The sequence below is a fragment of the Anopheles coluzzii genome, chromosome 2 (genome assembly GCF_943734685.1).
Source record: "Anopheles coluzzii chromosome 2, AcolN3, whole genome shotgun sequence".
Taxonomy (NCBI): domain Eukaryota; kingdom Metazoa; phylum Arthropoda; class Insecta; order Diptera; family Culicidae; genus Anopheles; species Anopheles coluzzii.
In genome coordinates this window covers 108,831,204-108,851,092 of record NC_064670.1, presented here as the reverse complement: position 1 = coordinate 108,851,092, position 19,889 = coordinate 108,831,204, and the positions used below count along the sequence as shown (strand labels likewise).

Genomic DNA, 19,889 nt, shown 5'->3' with positions numbered 1-19,889 from the left:
AATCGGAGGCGGAGTAGCAATTTCGGAACCGATTCGGAGCCGTGGGTCCATGACATCAGTCCATGATCGAACATCTCGTTAATTCATGTGTTCCTTTGAATTAGAAACTGTAGAACTGGTTCAATGGAAGATGTAAGTGTGTTTACCATCATTCGATCACTAACGATTTCCGACAACATGCTGAGTTATTGTGCGCTAGTTTAACTAACTCCTATGATCGGGATGGGTCTGATGTATTGTTTGAATGGTTGGATTAAATTATATCCCTTAAGACTCTGAACTTCACATTTACGGGGGTGCATCTTCAACTGTACAGCAAAGCGGTGCTCAGTTTGGATCAACCGTTCCATGGATCCGATAAGTAATAACAGGCGAGGAATATACTGAGTCGAACGGAGCTAGTAGATTTCGAGAGCGAAAACTACAACTTTCTGACAAGACCGGATGTCTCATGTCTACGATACAAAGTACAGGCGGTCCCCGAGATACACGGTTAATGGGGACCTAAAACGGCCGCAAAATACCGCGTATCTCGAATTTCCGCGTAAGTCGAATCTCGTGATTTCCAGGCTAAATATAACTAATTTTTGCGTAATTTTGCTAGTATGGTATGGTTTTAGCCACTCAATTAATTATTTGATATGATTCTGACTGAATTTTACAGTTTTAAACCTTTTGAATTAGTTTTAAACATTCGATCAAAAGGGAAAGTATTCGGCAATTTGCTCAAAGAACTGTCAAATTTAGAAAACCGCGTATCTTCGAATCCGCGTATAAGAGGTACCGTGTATCTCGGGGACCGCCTGTATACGGGTAAACTACGTCATTTGTAAACTGAACTATTTATTCGTGTTATTATGTACTTAACGTTGACATTGGTAGAACGCTTCTGATCCATTCCCTTCGTAACGAACCCTATGGGCTACATAAACCCTACTTACTTGAACGTGACCTACTCCAACAATTCCTAGATTGGGAACTGCGTTTCCTCGGACAGTGCCGCCGGCAAAGAGACCACCGCAGCCGGTATCGTAATGCCGCCCGTATCGTGCACCACCGAATCAACGCTCTCGAGCGGCAGAAAGCAATCGGACGAAATTTCTGGCGCATTTTCCGGATGACGTCCCAAGCCACCCGACACGCCCAACCCATGCAGACCATGCACCGCACGATGATTCCCACCCCGCTCGTTGCCCGGCTCCGGCTGCGAGTCTTCGTCGTGCGTCTTAATCAAACCCGCCTTATGGTTCGCTTGGTGCCGTTTCAAGTTCTGCGCATTGATCGATGCGTAATCGCACAGCGTACACTTCATGCGCAGATACTCCTGCGGGTGCTGCGTCTGGATGTGGCCGCGCAGTGCATTCGGCTGCACGAGCCGCAGCCCGCACGTTTTGCACTGGTACGCCTTGTTGTTCTGGTGGCGCCGTTCGTGGTAGCTGAGGGCGCTTGGATCCGCCGTTCGGAACGGGCAGCTTTTGCAGGTCAGCGGCTTCAGCCCCGAATGCTGCCGGATGTGAATCTGTTCGGTAGGGTGGGAATGGATGAAATATAGCTCTACTGAAATGAATGTGCCACCCTTCGCGGGTCCGTACTCACATTAAGCGTTGCCTTCCGGGCGCACTTGTACCCGCACACGTTGCACACGAACGGTTTGATCTGCAGGTGCACCGTCTTGATGTGCTTGGACAGTATCTTGGAGTTGGAGAACATGTGCTTGCAGATGTCGCAGCGCCGCTCCGCGTACCAGCGCGGTTTCTCCACCGCATCCTGCAGCAGCTCGTCCTCGTCGCCGTACGGTTCCTTCGCCCGGTGCAGCGCCTCGTGTACCGAGCGTTGCGAGGTGTTGACAAACTTCTTGCCACACACCCGGCACGCCACATCGTGCGCATCGTTCAGCCGGTGCGTTTGCAGATGCTTAAACACGTGCACGGTGTAAACGAAGCGCTTCTCGCACACCGGACACCGCAGCATGCCGAGATCGATCTGATGCTCGCGCCAAAGGTGCATGAGGCAGGGTTTCCACGCATCGAACTTGCCATCGCACTGGCTACACTTGAAGCTGAAGCGTTTCCGCGGCACGGTCGCTTTCTTGTCGCTCCCGTCGGCCGCTGGATCCGGCGTGGAATCATTTTCCGCATGGCAGCGCAAATGCTGGTCACGCACTTCAAACGATGCGAACTTGTACTGGCATCCTTTGCGCGAGCACTTGTGGGGCTTTTCGTACTGGAACTTTTCGGTCAGCGATTTCAGCGTGACCGTCTTCAGGAAGTCATCCTTCTCTTCCTCTTCATCGCTTGCAGGACTTTGTTCTAGTTGCAGTTTTCTTTTCCTGGTCCTCGTTAGCGGTTCCTCTGGGGACTGGGAGTTGCTTTTAGCTCGCTGTTCATCGTCACAGGACGGACCGTGTGCGGGTTGCTGCTTCATTGAAGGGCTAGATTTTTCATTGGAATCTTGCGACGCCTCATCAATTTCCGGTTCGTTGGTCTCCGTTTCTGGGTACGTTATTCGCTTCTGGCTCACGTAGCCATGCTCCACCATCATGTGCTGCTTAATTTCCTGCACCGTATCGTACCGCACCAGCCCACAATCTCCACAGCCATACTTTTTCTTTGCATGTCTGTTTTGGTCCGCTTCTTTCTTTTTCGATGATTTCTGGGTAGTGCAGCTAGCGGTAGGTGAGGTATTTAATTCATGCTGTTGGCCATTATTGTTTTGTACATTTGGATAGCATCTTCCCGTAACGACATCTTGATCGGAGTTCTGAAATGAACGTAAACAATTGCTCTCCGATGACTGCAAATGGGGCAACTGGACACTTGCACAGTCATACTTACCGTAGAGGGAATGTTTGTGCCGATTTTATTGCTGAACTCTAGCCGTGGCTTTACGAACATTTCGATTATTACCACCGATTATGATTTTATTGATCAGAAGCTGTGCATTTTGTTTATACCAAACAAGAAAACAACCGGTATTTGTCGTTTGACAGCTATCAGTTAGCAGTGTTGCCAGTTTTCTTCTGCGTGAAAGTGGCATAATTTTACGTTCTGTTTTCACTACCAAACGAAGCCCGTATGGTACATTTCACAAAAAAAATTAAGAATTAAGTTTATAAAACAACAGAAGAAATCATTATTACCCTCCGAACCATACCGTGAAGCCATTTTTGCAAATCATTTCATTGGGCTTCTTTCGATTGCCTACCAGCTGTCAAAATGGGTCCCAGCAAAAAAGGGGCTCATTTGGCGCACACATGCTCATTTGACACTGTTGACGTTTGCTTCTGCTCCTTGCCTCCGCTGAAGCACATAATCGCGTTTTGCCGACACAGTATCTCGCTTGTGCAGCGAAAAAAGCCATCCCCGTGCTCGGTAATTTTACAGGTGCGCTGTGATAAAACACGCTCAATTTCCAACACCTGCCCTCCTCCGATCGATCAACGGGCACGCGATTGGCGTGCTTGGCGTGGTACGAAGCAGCTAATACGCCAACTCCAACCCCAAAACAACGCCGGAACGAAGGTCCGTCACCGTGCGAGAGCGGATAGAACGCACACATTTGGTCATGTTCCTGCCGAGGTGCTGAGACGGCAAACGGTATTTACGTGCATCACTAGCGTGCAACCACTATCTCTTTCTGCTGGCCATTCTATCTAAGGTTGCGTGTGTGTGTGTGTGCCGGAGCGTCCCTTAGGTTAGGCAAACGTTAAGGAATCGCGTTACGTCGGGTTAATCTGCGAGGCAAACCCATCCAGGTCCAGGCGGTCCAGCTGTAAACAATGGCCTCTCCGCTGGAGTACTTCGTCAGTTTCGTCCGTTCACAGAGCAGTGCAGGTATGGCTGGTTTACGAGCGCGGGGAAGATTATGTAAACAAGAACGATCATTCAAAAAACCCCATTTGTTTTCCTTTTGCATTTTCAGGCAACTTCCGCGAGCTGGTCGTGTACTTGATCGACTCCGTCGAGCTGGTGACAAAGAATGGCAACATTCTCGACAATGTGATGGAAACGTTAGACATTCAGCAGCACTCGTTGGGCTATCTGTTTGTGCTGTCGGCGAAGTTTAACGATTCAAGTGTAAGCATTTTTGCTAGGGTTGGATGTTGCTGATCACGAAAGGGGCTAATTTCAATGCTTACTCCTTTTCCCGCAGAATGTTGACGACACAGAAAACGTGTTACGCAGTGTGCGCGAATTCATCACCTCCTGCGATGCCGAACAAGTGCGATACGCACCGCAAGTTTGTAAGTGGTCCCAAAGCACAAGAGTAACAGGCGCACAATGTTACACGTATTAATGTTTCGCTTTCTTTCCCCCCTTCTTTTTTACAGACTACGAGCTCTGCCACCATCTGACGACGGCGCTGGTGAAAAACAAACAACACATCATCCAGGGCATCCACGTGCTGGTGCTGGCGCTGGAGAAGATACGCCTGTTCAACGCCCAGCTAACGCCGATCCATGCCGACCTCTGTCAGCTGTGCCTGTGCGCGAAGGTGTTCAATCCGGCGATACGCCTGCTGGACTGCGACATTGCCGCGATCGCAACCACCGACGACAACTACGCGGACACGAAGTACTTCCTGCTCTACTACTACTACGGCGGCATGATCTACAGCGCGGTCAAGAACTACGAGCGGGCGCTGTACTTCTTCGAGGTGGCCGTCTCGACGCCCGCCCTCGCGATGTCGCACATCATGCTGGAATCGTACAAGAAGTACATCCTGGTGTCGCTCATCCTGCACGGCAAGGTGCTGCCGATACCGAAGTACTCGTCGCAGGTCATTACCCGGTTTATGAAGCCGCTCAGCCACGCGTACCACGATCTGTCCAGCGCGTACAACACGTCGTCGGCGGACGAGGTGCGAAACGTGGTGAACAAGTACCGCGACACGTTCCAGCGCGACACAAACATGGGGCTGGTGAAGCAGGTCGTCGCCTCGCTGTACAAGAAGAACATCCAGCGGTTGACGAAAACGTTTCTGACGCTGTCGCTGGCGGACGTGGCCAGCCGGGTGCAGCTCAGCGGACCGGCCGAGGCGGAGAAATACATTCTCAATATGGTGAGTGAGCGGTCGGATGTTGTTCGGGCGACCGAACGATGGGGACCGGAATGATGAAACCGATTCGTGTGCTTTCAGATCAAATCCGGTGAGATATTTGCCACGATCAATCAAAAGGATGGCATGGTCGTGTTCAAGGACGATCCACAGGAGTACAACGACCAGGAGGTGTTCGAAATGGTGCAGCATCAAATATCCCTTGTGATGGGGCTGAACAAGCAGATTCTTAAGATGGACGAGGAGATAATGCTCAACCCGGTGGTACGTGTCGCACTGATGGGGGGAAATTGTTTTGCGCCGGAAAAGGGATCATTTTATTGCTTTCTTTTTGTTACAGTTTGTTAAAAAATCGTTTGGCAACCAGGAGGACGACGGAATCGGTTGCAATTCGAAGGCTTACAGCAGGTGGGTAACTGATGAAACTAATTTTTATTCCAGTGGAAGCGTTCGAGTCGACAAATAACCTCTTTTTCTTCCCAATTGTAGTGATCCAACGGAATAGATTGTTGAATTATGTAAAAACAAAACACACAAACACAGAGACACACTCATAGACACACACGGAAAAAAAGCGCGATACAGTTAGTGGCACACAACGATAGGCAGGGTAAGAAGAAGAGCATGAACGCCAGACAAGAGACGCAGGAAACAGGAACAGGCACGAATCCCAACGAATCGAACTGATAAACTTAACAAAAGCGCGGCCGAAAGCGAAGCTGAAGTTGAAGTGGCAAAGGGCAAAGGCCAAAAGGAAAATTTAAAAAAACAAAAAAAAATAGAAAGCTATGTTACACCGCGAAACGCTTTCCAGGGTGTTGTGTTGCAGCAGGATTCATCTTTTTTCTTTCTTTCTTAAGTTAACTCGTCGAAAATTCTTAGTTCGATTCTCAACTCCTTCTTCTCCCTTCCCCAAGGTGTGTTGTGAGGCGAGAAAAATACACCGAAAATTGCCTGGATAATCCCGCACACGTGAGCTTGCTCCCACCACCCGTACAGCTTATGTGTGTAGTGCTTTCCTTCCGGTTTGCTTGGGAGTTCACTGTGAGTGTGAAGAAGTTTTCGGCAAATGTTCGGCAAAGAGGAGAGGTGTTTGAAAGGTGGTGTGTGTAAATGCTCTCGACTGTAATAAAATGAAAAAAAAACTGGAAGTGAAAACATGTGCGCAGAGGCGTTGAAAACATGGGTGCGAAATGTCCGAATGTGCGAAAAAAAAGGAATCCTAAATCGGTGAGTAAAGTAGCAGGAGTAGAACACTAATCCCGCTTCTAAACAGCATGCAACTTAGGTGACGTGCACCTAACATTCAGTACTTTTTCAGCTAGAATTTTGGTTGAAATTCAATGATATGGTTGATTTGTTTTATTTCTTATGTTCTTTTTTGTTTTGTTTAATGTTCTGTCTCGTTTTTTGTTTTTGCTTGTTTCCTAATGCTTTTTTCAGAGTTCATTTCATGTTCAGTTTTTCACTTTTAAATTTCATTGAAATTGTTTTTTTTTTGCTATTGTTTAGCGAAGTTAAATTTTCTTTCTTACAGTTTCCTTTAATTGTTTTTTTCTTCTTAGTTTCTTTCTTTTGTCTAAACATTTCTACAGTCCCCCTTCCCGTTGTGAATACCTAGGATCACGTATTATTTTTTTTCATTTAGCTTGATTTTCACGCGGCAGCTTTCTAATCTTCATCTTTACCTCACATATCTCACTTTCAATACAGCATCAATCGTGTTGTAAGTTTATCTCTTTTCCTTTTGGTTCATTATAAAGTTTTTTAATTTGGTATCGCTTTACTCTATTTTTTCCTGCCTCTCTCTCTCTCCTTCTCTATAATGTGACGCGCGGTTATTAGTCGTTTCCTGCTAAACGTTAATCATATCATCAACGAGCGATTATCTTAAATTCCATGTGTCTTCATTTTTTACTATTTATTTTGCACCTTTTGTATGCAAAATGAGAAAGGGGAAAGAAAAAAGAGAAGAAAACCCAAAACCACGAAAGCACCTTCCATCGACAATTGGTTGGTTTTTGCTTACATCCTTCTCATTTTGATGCTCAAAAATGCTTTCACTTCTTCCTTCCTGCGCGCTCTGCGGGCGCAGAACGTTTCGTTAAACCTGTTTACCACTTTTCTTTCATTAATGTCTTCAGTTCTTTATCCGGGAGGTAGTGTAGCAATAATAAATGAAACGAAAAAACAGTGAAAAAGGAACATTCGTAGATTGATTTTTGACATGTCTCAGTTTAGTCTGTTTTGTGTGTTATGTGTCCAGCCCCGGCTTTTGGCCCATAGTACAGTGCCTCTTTACTCCTCTTTACTACTTAACGTTCTCTTCTCGATCGAGTACAAATCTAGCGTTTCTTTATCGTGTTTTTGTTTGGTTTGTTTGTCTGTTTTGCTCTATTTCACTTTACTCTCACTTTTCTCTATTCATCTTCTCCTCGGTTTAAACAATTTCTCCTTCTTTCTCTCTCTTTTTTCCCTCTTTCTCTATCTTCGCCTCCGCCCGTTTTTATTGTCATGAAGTCTTGGATTCGTCTTGCATTCCATTGTTTCTTCCCTTTTGAGCTGAATTCAGAATAGAGAAGTGCAAAATTTCTGTTTTTATTTCTTTGTTTTTGTTTTGTTTCTGTTTGTGTAGCTTATTCTTGATCATTTTGTTTTGCTTGTTTTATCTGTTTTCATTTCTGTTTTAGCTCGGTTTGTTTTTCTTTTTTATATGGAGGGTGGTGGTGCTCTTTTACTACATTAATCAAGCGCGCGATTGATTTTTGTTCTTCTACTAGTTTTGTAACTGGTTTATTTTTCTATTCTTTTTATTATAGAAAGAGAGAGAGAGCGAGAGAGAAAGAGAAAGAGGGAGTCTTTCGCTTGTTTTGCTATTTTACAACAATTGATAGTGTGAGAAATCTTGTACATCGTGAGCCTGATGCTCTTCTCCTGTTGTCTGTTTTTGTGAAGTGTGTATTTGTTCTACATGTTTGGCAAATTTGCAAATGGGATTAAATCGGTTCCTTGCTTCTCTATGAATTGTTAATATCAAAGATTCAGTTTTCTATTTATATATATTTTTTGGGTTTAGAAAAAGGAATCGAAACGTTCCACAAGAGCCTCATAAAGTGCTTGGAACGGGGTTTCTTCCACTTTAAAAATGTTTCAGATTTTAGTTTTGCTTTTTTCACTCACTCAGATAGTGACGCATTGCGAGCAGTTTGGAGGAAAACTCTTCTATCGTGGAGCAAAGAGAATGGGCAACTTTGTCTAATCTTTAATCGGTTCTCTTCTCTTTTCGTTCAACGTTTACTGCTAAGCTTTTCAAGGAAGGAAAACAGACACTGTTTCCGCTTCGTTCCTTTCCAACAAATTAACTACTAAACTCAGCAAAGGTAGTAAACAGCAGCGAAACAGCATTTCTTGCTTCAGTTTTAACAAGTGTACCTTTTCCTGTTTCGGTTTTTGCATTCTCTAACAGGTGTAAATGTGTCTGTGTGTTGTCGGGTTTCCTTTGTACGTTCGTCTCTGAACGGGGCTTTTACAACTTTCCTTTACATGCTACATTACGGGAAGGGGAAATAAAAACAACAACAAAAAACTACTCTTTTCTCTATTTCTTTTTCCTTCTTCTTTCTACCACAACTAGTTGGAATTAATTTTACTAACCTTAATGTTTCGTCCTTTTCACTGCTTTGCTTTTCACGTACCTCATACGTAGTGTACTGTAGCGAGTTAACAAATGCTTAAGCGAATTGCAACAATCTGAACCGAAACAGTCAAAATGATAGCGCTTAGTCAGTTGATTTGCTTTTGAGCTCCTCTCGTCCGTTTTTTTTTTTGTTTTTTGGCAGTTTTGGTTGTGTGATTTTAAATTTAACGTGTGTATAACGTTTTCACCATACATATGTTTGAGATGATTCGTTGGGGAGACGCTCAAACGCGTTAGTGGACAGTGCTGACGGTTAGCTGCGCGCACAACCCCAACACGCGGTACGGCAAGTACAACGGAAACAACCGCAATCGAGTGGTAAATCGTAGTCGAACGCATTTTGGCAGTTTTTGAGAGAGAGAGAGTGAAAGAGAGAGAGAGTGTGTTTGCGGGAAAGTGGGGTTCGTCGCTTGTTCGTGCGTAACGCATGTTACACTGCGTAACGCTTCCGCAATGATGTGATCTCCGTGACCGCACAGTTTTTTAAAGCAGATTGGCAGTACTTTTTTCAATTTTAAATCCGTAATTACAAAAAAGGGAGAATACGTATAACATGAAAATTGACCGTTACTAAGTAGGTTTCTCGCTTGTGTACTATAAAAAATATAACAAAAAGATAAAAAGATACACCAACTGTACATACCGTTCGTGTGTAGCGTCTCTTAGTAATTCCAGTAGTAATAAGGATTATTGTGATTGAAAAACTTATCATTTTCGTTACCAAAGTAAATAAAGTAAAAAGAATAAACGGTGTGCATTTATCACACCATTTCCGACCTTATATCCGTCCCTTATCACTCACTCACTTGTATATGTACAGCATCCGTTACACACCTGTGGTATTCCCACTTCCTTCCTACGATGGCGTTTGTAAGCCAATTTTGTTTTTTTGTTTGTTTAATAGCGATTAGTACTTTTTTTTGGTCCGTGGTTTAGTGTTTTTCGTTGTGAGACAGACACACACACACGCATACACACACACTCACCAAACCTTTGTTACCGTTAATCAAACTCTATTTTTCTCTTTCTACGGGGCGAGTGATCGTCGAGAGTCCTCATCGCCCCTTTTTAACAGATCTATTAATTGTGCAACTGCTTTTTTTATACTTCTGCTGTTACATAAATATTATTTGGAATGTTTTTGATCTTGAACGGGTTTTTGCATTAGCAAACTTTAAGTTTCTTCTAACACGAATAACCCCTTTTTCCTTCACAGAACAGAGGAGAAGGAGAAGTGTTTTTTGGTTTTCTGTTCTTCAGTTTTTTTCTAATCTGCGACTGCGTTAATTAGTTCCTATACTTTCTTTGTATTAATTTTGTTTTAAGTTTCAATATTTTAAAATTCCCTTCACTACCATCCACAATACCATCCAGAGTTCAGTATTTTCATCCTTTTGCTTTAAATTGTTTGATTTAATCATTTGTTTAATATTCTCTCTATCTCTCCCCATTCCTCTCTATTTAATTCTTTTCCAATTTCCTTTAACCTTCTCTCTCTTTCTCTTCTAACTTTTTTTTGTTGGAAGAAAAACACGGAAGTTACATTTTACCATTTCCAACCGCGCTGTGTAACATACAATTCGAATTTCAATTCAATTAATAATGAACAACGGTCCACATCATAATAACCTTTCGCCGAACGGGGATGCCCGCTGGCGGTCGTGTTTTTACACTTTCGTAACCAACTTTGTTTTTGCTAGATAAACTCTACCCATCTTTCCCACATCTCTTCGCTAATAATACTATTTCCCAGCTCCCTTTCCTTTTCTTTTGCTTCTCCCGTGTGACGAATCCTCCATAGAATTGAGGCATAAAGGTCCACGTCCCTTGCTTTTCTTTGTTTTTTTTTTGATAGTTTCGCTCTTTTAAAAGCTCTGCAAACGCTGCGTGTTTGTGTGTTGTTGATGGTAATAATAGATATATCGCTCTTATTAACACAAATATGGGAAATTCTCTGTGTTGTTTGGTAAACATAAGAGAGAAAAAGCAATTCATGTTTCAAAGTAAAAGCAGCGTCAAATAAAACGAATCATCATTCGCTTGCTCTCTTGCTTCACTTTTGATTTCTACTTTCTGACCTTTCTGGAAGGGTCTCTTTTAGCCTAACATCATCGACGATCATCTAACAGCACAACGCTTTACCCTCGCATTTCCACGACCAATTCAATTATCAACTTAATAGTATTGTAATAATTGTACTGGTTTCACTAGAAGTAATACTAAAACGTAGTACAGTAGTAGTAGCTTTGAATCGGACCTCCCTGGCCTAGAGAGATCACTTCTCCTTCTTCTATTCCCCCCTATCTTTCTCACATTATGATTTTGGCGCTCCCACTCTTACTCATTTTCTAATCTCATGCAGCGGAAGCTGCCCTTCTACAATCGATCGCTAGAGTAAAACGTCGTAAAATTAGAATGGCTAACAAGGTACCGAGAAGGAGGTCCTTCGTGGGAGGCCCCCACGCACCCAGTTTGCCTTATTTGTTCCTAGTGTTTGAGTGTGAATGTGATTTAGATTTTCGCGCTAACATGTTCGCTACTACAATATCGCTAAAGTGTAAGTGAAGTTTTTTATTTATCAGGGGGTAGTTTGCCCTTCGCTTAGTAGACTCTCTTAACTGCCTGCTCTCTTAGTTTTCCTCCTAGAGGGCGCTTTACCGCTCCATCGCCCTCGCCGCATGGAGAGTCGAGAGTAGAAAAGAAGCACACGAAACTTTGCCGCTATTATTGCTCAGTCCATCATGTTCCTGCTGCTGCTGCTGCTGCTCACTGGTTAGTGTCGTCGCCCGGTTGGCGCTCGTTTGGCATGCTGTTGCTGTCGTGCGTCGTTCGTCGCCTTGCGTGCTCGCTGGGAAGACAATTCTGTACGGTTTCGGCCTGGCGCTGGTCGATGACGCGGTCAGACCGTGGTGACGCGGTCAATCTCCACGTACCGTACAGAATTGTCGCTTTGTCAGCAAATCACCTCCTTGTCCTCGAACACGGCCGTATCCATCGAGCTGAGCGATTTGAGGCGCGTCTGCAGCACGCTCGTCCGCCGGCAGTTGCGTTTGATTTTTCTGAAGGTAGTAGCACATTAATTGAATGTTTTGATGAAGATGCTTTACATTATCATTGCCATACCTGTACAGATAGCCGAACAATCCGCAGCAGAGCACCAGCAGCAGGACGCTCAGCCCTGCCAGCAGCTCGGCCGGCAGACGCAACAGTGCCGAACAGTGCGTAAACGCTTCGTCCTCACCCGACGGGCACTGCTCGATGCCGTCGCACCAGATGGAAGCGTTGACGCACGCGTTCAGATCCGGACAAAGATACGGACACTCCTCTTGCACTAGAGCTAAAAGAAACAACATTTGTTAACACTCGCCTTGAACCGCACCTTTGGTGCGCCCCATTCACGCTCACCAAAACTTGCCGACGGACGTTTCGTCAGCTCGAGCCAGCTGAACGCATAGTGGCCACCCTCGTCCGGGTTGAGAAACTCGACCGAAACGACGCGCGATGCTTCCGCCCCGAAGAAGGGGTGCTTACGGCCCCAGCCGGCACTGAACACCTCCACCACGTGCCGGTGTTTGGTCTCCTCGGGCAGTGGACAGGCCGTTACCGAGATGCCCTCACCGTTCGTAATGATGACGCGCGATTTTGTGTAGCAGCGGATCGGCGTTACCGCACTGAAGCTGGCATTGTACGCGAGCGGTGTTGCTGGGTTAAACTTGCGCAGAAACAGCCCTTTGAGGCGGATGTAGAGATACCGATCGTACGATGGCTCTATCAACCAGGGTCGATTGCGACACTCAATCTGTGAAAGATGTATTTATAAGTGTGTTACACTCAAATGCTCACTCTATGACTCAATACACTTACATCGCCCGACGAGAGTGTCACCACACCGGTGATGGCGTTCTTGCGCCGCACGTCCTTGCACATCATCGGACCCTTCACGAACTCGTACGACGCCTCGAAGCTGAGCGTGTCCGGATCGTCCTCGTTGGTCATGTTGGCGGCGGTGAAGTGGATCTCCACCTCCCGCCCGGTGGACGTGAACACGATCGGCAGGTAGGAGTTGTTGGTCGAGTTGCAGATGCAGCCGCGCGGGAACAGGATCGACTCGTGCCAGGGACGCTCGAAGATCTCGACCCGTGCCGTACTGTCGCCGAAGCAGTACGAGCGGCCCGTGTCCGGATCGACGCGCGAATCGCACGTACGGTTGCCGGTCATTGCACGGTTGATTTCGATCCGCACCCGTTCACCGCGCTGGGCCTCGAAGCGATAGATGCAGCTGAAAGTAAAAAAGGCGCTATTTTAGTGCCAAGATCTTCGCGCTATACAAATTCTGGTAAGGAGTAAGGCGCGTTTGTTAGTTGGTTTAGGACGGGAATGAAAAAGATAGCAGTTTCCGGTCCGATGTTGGTTCTAAATCAATTCCACGATTGCTTTGGGTTTGGAACCAGTTCCAGAGCCGGTATTGGTTCAGGGGCAGTTCCACAATCGATATAAGTCCAGTATCAATTCTAGGAATAGCTCTAGGACTAGTATCAGGATTGATATGGGTCCACGACTGGTATAAAGTCACGATCAGTTGCAAAAGCAGTATTGGTTCAGGATCAGTTCCAAGACCGGTATTGGTTAAGAACTAGTACCAGGACTGATATGCGTTCAAGACTAGTTTCAGGGCCGGTATGGGATCAGTATCAGTACTTGTACAGGTATGGGTACGGGATCAGATTTAGGACTATTATAGGTTTGGGTTCAGTTCTATTATCGGTTTGAGTTTTGTTTCGGTTCCCACACCAGTATGGTTCCAAAACTAAAATGGATTCAAGACTATTTCTAGGACATGTATGGGGTCAGTATCAGCTTCAGAATCGATATGGGTTCGTGATCTATTCCAGGAGTGGTATAGTTTCAGGAGCAGTTTTAGGACCGGTACTTGGTCAGGCCTTGGTTTCAAGACTGGTATTGGTTAAGAACCAGTGCCAGGATTGTTATCGGTTTAGGACCTACTATAGTACCTGTTTTGAATCGGGATAGGTTTCAGGATAGATAAGGATTTTAGTATCGGGTATATGATCTAGTATCAATTCAAGTAACGGTATGGGTTTGGGCTTACTTCCAGAACCAGTATGGGTTTAGGATCAGATCCCAAATCGGTATTGGTTAAGGATCCAAGGCTGATACTCGTACAAGGTCAGTTCCAAAATCGTTATGGGATCAGGGTCGGTTCCAGAACCGGTTTGGGTTCAGTATCAATTCCAACTCCAGTATGAATGTTTGGAATGTGGTATGGATTGGCAACTAGTTCCAGAAATGGCATGTGTTCAGAATTAGTTCCAGGACTGATTTCGGATTATAAACAGCTCTGGGACAATAGCTGGTTTGGGGTCAGTTAGTATCTCAGTATTGAGTCAGGATCGCTTCCAGGATCGGATTAGGTTCAGTATCAGTTCCAGTTCCGGTATGACTTCGAGATCTCTTCCAAATCCGATAAGGGGTAGGAATCGATTTATGGACTGGTATAAAGTCAGGATTAGTTCCAGGACCGATATTGGATATTGGTTCCAGGCTCTGGACCAGGATCGGGATTGGGATTTAGGACGTATAGGATCATTTGCAGGGCCAATATGACTTCAGGACCTGTATAGGTGCAGGATCAATTCCAGGACCGACAACATTCCCAAAACGGGTATAGGTTTAGGATCAAATTCACTTTCAGTACTGTGTTCAGAATCAGTCTCTCCTGATGTGTGCCGTGTATTGCAGGGGTACTTAGGAAATCAGTTTTAAAACCTCAGAATCAGTGGGAAGAATACTCACTGCAGGTGTTTGGCACCGCCCCGTCCAAACAGGAAGATGTTCCGCACACTCCGTACCGGGTGCGGTCCTTTCCGCTCCATCTGGCTGCTGGCAAAGCGCCGGTGGCACTCATTCTCCCCACCGATCGCCGTCCCGTCCTGCAGCAGATCGACAAACTCGTACCGCAGCGCAAACTGGAGCGGCCGCAGCACAGTCGAGTCGGACGTCTTCAGCTCGAGCGTCACAAAGTCACTGCTGGAGACGTAACTCTCCGACAGGGTGCAGGGCCGCGAGCTGCTCATATTAAGTATGCCGTGGTCGCACGACCGAGGCACCGAACCGCGACAGTACCGAGCGATGATGTTGGTCGTGTTGGCACCGAACCGTACGCTGCTCCGCTGCGTTCCATCCTTCTCGGTGGTGAGACTGTGTGAGAGTGTTATTTGAGGAGTTGAATTCTTCTGAACATGTGAAAACCATCGACCGAAACCACCTACCAGCTGACATCCTTACAGTTGGGCACCTCGCGCAGCGGCCCGTCCCAGATGCGCAGCATGCCGCTGCAGTCCTCCTTCGTCTGGTACTGGAGCATCTGCTCCTCGGTAGCGCCGAACTCGGGCGCCAGCTCGAACTTCAGCACCGAGATCCACACCTTGAAGCGGGTCGGCGAGGTGGACAGGGCGCCCGATCGGCGCGGTATGTTGATCGCATCGATTGCGCGTGCCTCCGTGCCCTGGCGAAGAGTGGAAGGCATTAAAGAGTTGATGGTGATGAGATTTCCCAATGTCTCACTTACTTGCAGATGGTACAGGCAGGTTGTGTTGGGCGCTAGCGAGTGTAGCGGATTCTGCAGCACCCCGTGACCGGTGCCTCGCAGCCAGAACTCGCAGATACGCTTGCTTTTCGCGTACGTCGGTGTCTGGATGTCGACGAAGCGTACCGACACCTGGAAAGGCAGTGGAGCGAAGGTAAAGTTGGGACATACAGAGAAACAAGGACTTTGAACACTTACCTCAAGCTGAAAGCCGTGCAGCGAGTGGCCGCTGGTTTGCGGCGTGTTGAACGTACCGTACGGCGAGGTGGTAAACTCGACCAGCAGCTCCGGACCGCTCGAGATGGCCTGCGGGATTGCCTGGCCGCCGCCGCATATCTTCAGTATGATCGGATCGCGCGTCGTATACCCATCGTACACGGTTATGTAGTCCTGTGTGTGAAGAGTGCGTAATGTACCGAAACAGGCCAAGCAAGCCCCGCGTTAGAAAATTACTGGCTGAGATTCGACGACGAACTCACGGCGCGCCAATCTCTACTCTAAACTAGTTTGACAGGAGTCGCGCTTACGAACGTGATAGAAAAGTAGTGAGAGAGAGCGAGAGAGCGAGAGCGAGCAAGAGATGGCATAGCTTACGAGAGTGAATGAGAGTGAGAAAAAAGGAGAGAGAAAGAGAGCTAAACGCTATCGTTCTAAGTGCTTTAGTAAAAAAGGTGGACTGACGGAAACACTACCAACCGCAATATCGAAAACATCTAATGAACGTAGAAAAGAAGACTAGCTCTTCGTGACTCTAGTGGGGAAGGAAGGTACCGGGACTGGCTAGCAATTAACCCAAAAATCAAACACATTGCATTAGGGTAGAGTGGAGAGGGGTTTGATTGAGTGCAGGAACGCTATTACACTATTATCTACAGAACCAAGTAGGCACGGGTGGTAGCAGAATTCACTGGAACGAATGTAATTTTGGATCCTAGTAGGCATTCTTTATCTCCAATTCTCTTCAGTTGGCCAATTCCAATGTGCTTTTCAATTCGTTTCAATTCCAACTTTCCTCCCTTACCGCATTGAGTAAACTGAAACACAATTCTATTGATCTTTGCAGACATCTTCAAACTCCAGTACTCTTCACGAAGCTTAAACACTACAGAGCAGAGAACAGTAAAGGTGCGAAAAGGAGCCTAGCCACAACTAAGCACATTACATTAAGACAGATATTGTAAAGGAGGACAATTGTGGTAAGTAACTATCATGCATCCTGTCAACGTTACAATTCGATTGTGCTTCGGCTCATTGGAATGTACATATTTCCGACAGAAGACAGCCGGCTGAAGATACAACTCCCCGTTTCTCCGTAGTGTACGCACAAACCTTTGCCCCCTTCGGTTGTCTGTCGTTTCGATTATTTATCCTTAAAAGGGGGATCCGTCGTTTCCGTACCGTGTGACATGTGGTCGCCATTTGTGTTCGGTTAATTAACAGGCGAGCAATAGAATACAATACAATTAATTGGCGAGTAAGAAGGGTCGATAGATCCGGGACCAAGAGCATGGCAATAGAGGTAGGGTTCAGGAGCTTCAATGTGGCGTTTGAACTTTGTGTCCCTCCTGTTCGATTATCGGACACTGGCAACAGTGCTTTAGGTTGTTCAAAGATCAAAGCACCTTTGCCAGCTGGTTGAAGAGTTGGACACACATACACTCCCCATTTGCCTGTAGCAAGTTGTTGAGTGCCTGGTGCTTGGAGTATTTGCTCTCCACATTGCTCACCGTGCATGCAGCATCGTGCCAACGTTTGTGGTGGACTCGGGACTCTGCTGGTGCTATTGATTGCTTGATGCATCCATATAAATCTATTCCTGGAAATGATAAAGCGTCCCTTTACCCGACGTGAAACACGTTCGCCATCCGTCATCCGTGGCTCCGGGTCGAGCGATGATAGCTGAAGGCCGTAGGCCGAAGCTTGAATTTATTGCCATTATTTACGATCCCTCGAGTGTGTGTGTGGCCCGCGAGAAAATGTCCCGCAATGTCCCAAAAGGGCCCCGACCACCAGCGACAGTTGGGAAGAGCACACCCTGGGGAGTTGGTGTGGATTGACGCTGGAGGAATCTATCGTCAAAAGTTATATTGATGCCCGAGATAACGCTGTGTTGTGATGCGAATGTGTGGTCGCGAATTCACTCACTCTGGCTCTGGCTGACAGGATATAATGAAAAGCTGATAATAACTAATAAAAACTGCTCTTTCTGGAAGGTTCTGGGGAGTGCACCGAGAGCGTGCCCTGAATTTCGACGCCTTTTTTGGACGTTGGTGAAGCTTGGCAAGGTGAGGTTGAGATGGAATTTTTTATCGATTGATTCCATTCATCCCCTGAGGATGGTGGTGTTGATTTTTACAATGTTCTTGCAGCATCAACCCAACACTCCAAGATTTGCAGCGAGGCACAAGTTGACAAAGCTAAGGGAAGCAAGGGAACTTGCAACACAACCATCCAAGCAGCTCACTCGGGGCGCTGACAGACGGTGTCATTTCCACTTTATTGTCGCGGTCATAACCTGACAGCCTGAAGAGCTCTCTCTTTCTCTCTCTTTCTGCTCCCTGACAACACCAAAGTACAAAAGCAGAGTCGGTCAATGGAATCACACTTTACTGTTGCGTTCCCCTGCACTACGACGCTACAAAGAATCAGCCCAGCACCAACAGCGCCTTCTCCTGTTTGCTGGCTGTGAAGTGATATCAAAATCCCCCATTTTTAGGTGGCGATTTAGTCTCAACCCCATCCCCTACTCTGCTCGTAAAAACTCTTTAACACTGGCAGACGTGGAAGGATTGCTTTTACAAAAGCAGCTCACCACATTCACTGGAAATCGGTTTTCAATGCGATCGTAAAAAGGAGAAACCTGAAAGCGTGGAAGAGTCTTCTGGTTAGGGTTGCGGTGGCGGGATGCTTCTGTGATGACGCGCTTTACAATTCGCGCTTTTTACAATGATGTGGTACAATTAAGCTCATCATCATTTGAGGTCCAAAGGGTTTTACAAACTGTCTTTTCCGAAAAGTCCCCATTTGATTCGCCAGCAAGAATGGAGTTCTGAGTAAAAGCGATACCGCGGTAATGAAGCTCTCGTCGCATTAGCTTCCTAGAGACACAGCGGTTGCGAATCCTGCCTCGGTGGGGTAATATGCAAAGTTTGGTTGGTGGATTAATGCTGTGGAGCGACGAGCGACATCTTTCAAGCGGCTTTAATGAACCGCGTCCGCGCGAGCTGTCAAACCATAACAGAGTAGGCTCTGCCTGTTTGACAAAACATGGGCCTCTTTCGTGTTCCGTTCCTCTAGGCTATATTTCCCTTCTAACACTAGCTCAAGAGGCGATAGACAGAGCGCGACATGACTCTCTTGTGTGCGTGTGTGTGGGGAACGCAACGCTCTTAGGAGTAGGTTGAACAGTGCCACCTTCTCCCGTCAGTGTTGTTGTTCTCGGGTGGAGTACGAAGCAGCAGCAGCAGCAGCACCAGTGAATTTACAATTTTAATGAGCATTATGTCACACGCGCCCGCTTCCAGCCGCTAGATGTGTTGTCACCGTTGGGGGAGTCCGTGGTGGTTTGAACCGTCGTGGTTGGGAAAAGTGGTTGAAGCAGAGTTTTTTTTCTTCTCCTTCTATGCTTTGCGCTCCAACGACACTCCACAGCACTACAATGTTGCCAGCAAATAACTACACGCAAGTGTTGAATGTATCCCCCCACACTCGTTGGCTCGTCGTCGGGCGGAAAGGGCACAGTAGTGTGAGGAAAATCTTGTTTCACGTTTCATTAATTTACGCTTCATTTGATTGACATTGAAAGAGAGGTGACGGCTTGCACAGGCAAAGGAGGCGATGGTGGCAGTGTGTGTTTCTAGGAACTTCAAAGATTAGTTGAAATTGTTGGGAGAAGTCCTGTCGGAGATGGGTTAGAATGATTTGTTCTGAAATGTGTTTGTTGTTGGTGCGAGTAATTGATTTTGAAGTTGGGTTCTTTTTAGAGGTACCAAAACAGACTTTTCCCTCTCTCGCTCTGTTTAAGATTGATTGCGGGAAGTCTCGAGGGAATACAAAACCCTTTTTGTGCATTTTTGATTTCAGAATAGTCATCTTACCTGATTAATATATTCCAATATTCAACTCATTCTGAAGAACTGGACGACTTCAATTCGCGACTAGTTCAGAGAAGATGGTTGTTGCCTAATGCTCCAAAACCAAAAAGATGTTGCCAACATTACATAGGGTTATAGACTGAAAGTATCTAGTAGTATCAGGGAAAATATATAGCTGCTGATACCAATATGTTAACACTGTCATCCCAATTCCAATATCCAGTTGTTGGAACCTACCACGAACCAATGAGTCCGACGCCCCTCCTGTCAGAACTACGGGCGGAGGGTGAATCAATTCGAAAAGCTGTCGACATAATTAAAATTAAATCTAGCTGCATCATCAATTTTGATGACTCCCTGCCGGGATTTAAGCCTATTGCAAAACTATTTCAATCTTCGTTGTCTAAAATAGGCCCCCACCCTTCCCATGCCG

The 19,889-nt window shown here is 46.2% G+C and overlaps 3 protein-coding genes across 4 annotated transcripts in view; 1 reads left to right on the top strand and 2 right to left on the bottom strand.

The window, feature by feature from the left end:
- Window positions 1-808: 808 nt before the first annotated feature.
- Window positions 809-2,994, bottom strand: LOC120952137 (zinc finger protein 624). Its single transcript, XM_040371306.2, has 3 exons — window positions 2,835-2,994; window positions 1,597-2,760; window positions 809-1,519 (listed from the first exon to the last, which is right to left on the bottom strand). Exons 1-3 carry the CDS (start codon window positions 2,892-2,894, stop codon window positions 968-970), a joined length of 1,776 nt encoding a protein of 591 aa, XP_040227240.2. The 5' UTR covers window positions 2,895-2,994; the 3' UTR covers window positions 809-967.
- A 272-nt stretch (window positions 2,995-3,266) lies between these two features.
- LOC120947590 (COP9 signalosome complex subunit 3) lies at window positions 3,267-6,216 on the top strand. Its single transcript, XM_040363046.2, has 7 exons — window positions 3,267-3,833; window positions 3,922-4,076; window positions 4,153-4,243; window positions 4,331-5,061; window positions 5,140-5,322; window positions 5,399-5,466; window positions 5,548-6,216. The coding sequence occupies exons 1-7, from the start codon at window positions 3,779-3,781 to the stop codon at window positions 5,561-5,563; spliced, it is 1,299 nt and encodes a 432-aa protein (XP_040218980.1). The 5' UTR covers window positions 3,267-3,778; the 3' UTR covers window positions 5,564-6,216.
- A 648-nt stretch (window positions 6,217-6,864) lies between these two features.
- The window catches only part of LOC120947589 (uncharacterized), a 52,977-nt gene continuing 39,952 nt past the window's right edge, over window positions 6,865-19,889 (bottom strand). For both annotated transcript variants that reach the window (XM_049607038.1, XM_049607039.1), the window contains 8 exons: window positions 15,561-15,752; window positions 15,345-15,494; window positions 15,046-15,281; window positions 14,570-14,974; window positions 12,620-13,034; window positions 12,161-12,554; window positions 11,879-12,092; window positions 6,865-11,814 (listed from right to left, as the gene is read on the bottom strand). In XM_049607038.1, coding sequence (XP_049462995.1) covers window positions 11,709-11,814; window positions 11,879-12,092; window positions 12,161-12,554; window positions 12,620-13,034; window positions 14,570-14,974; window positions 15,046-15,281; window positions 15,345-15,494; window positions 15,561-15,752 — 2,112 coding nt within the window. In that variant the 3' untranslated portion in view covers window positions 6,865-11,708. The remainder of the gene's footprint in view (window positions 11,815-11,878; window positions 12,093-12,160; window positions 12,555-12,619; window positions 13,035-14,569; window positions 14,975-15,045; window positions 15,282-15,344; window positions 15,495-15,560; window positions 15,753-19,889) is intronic.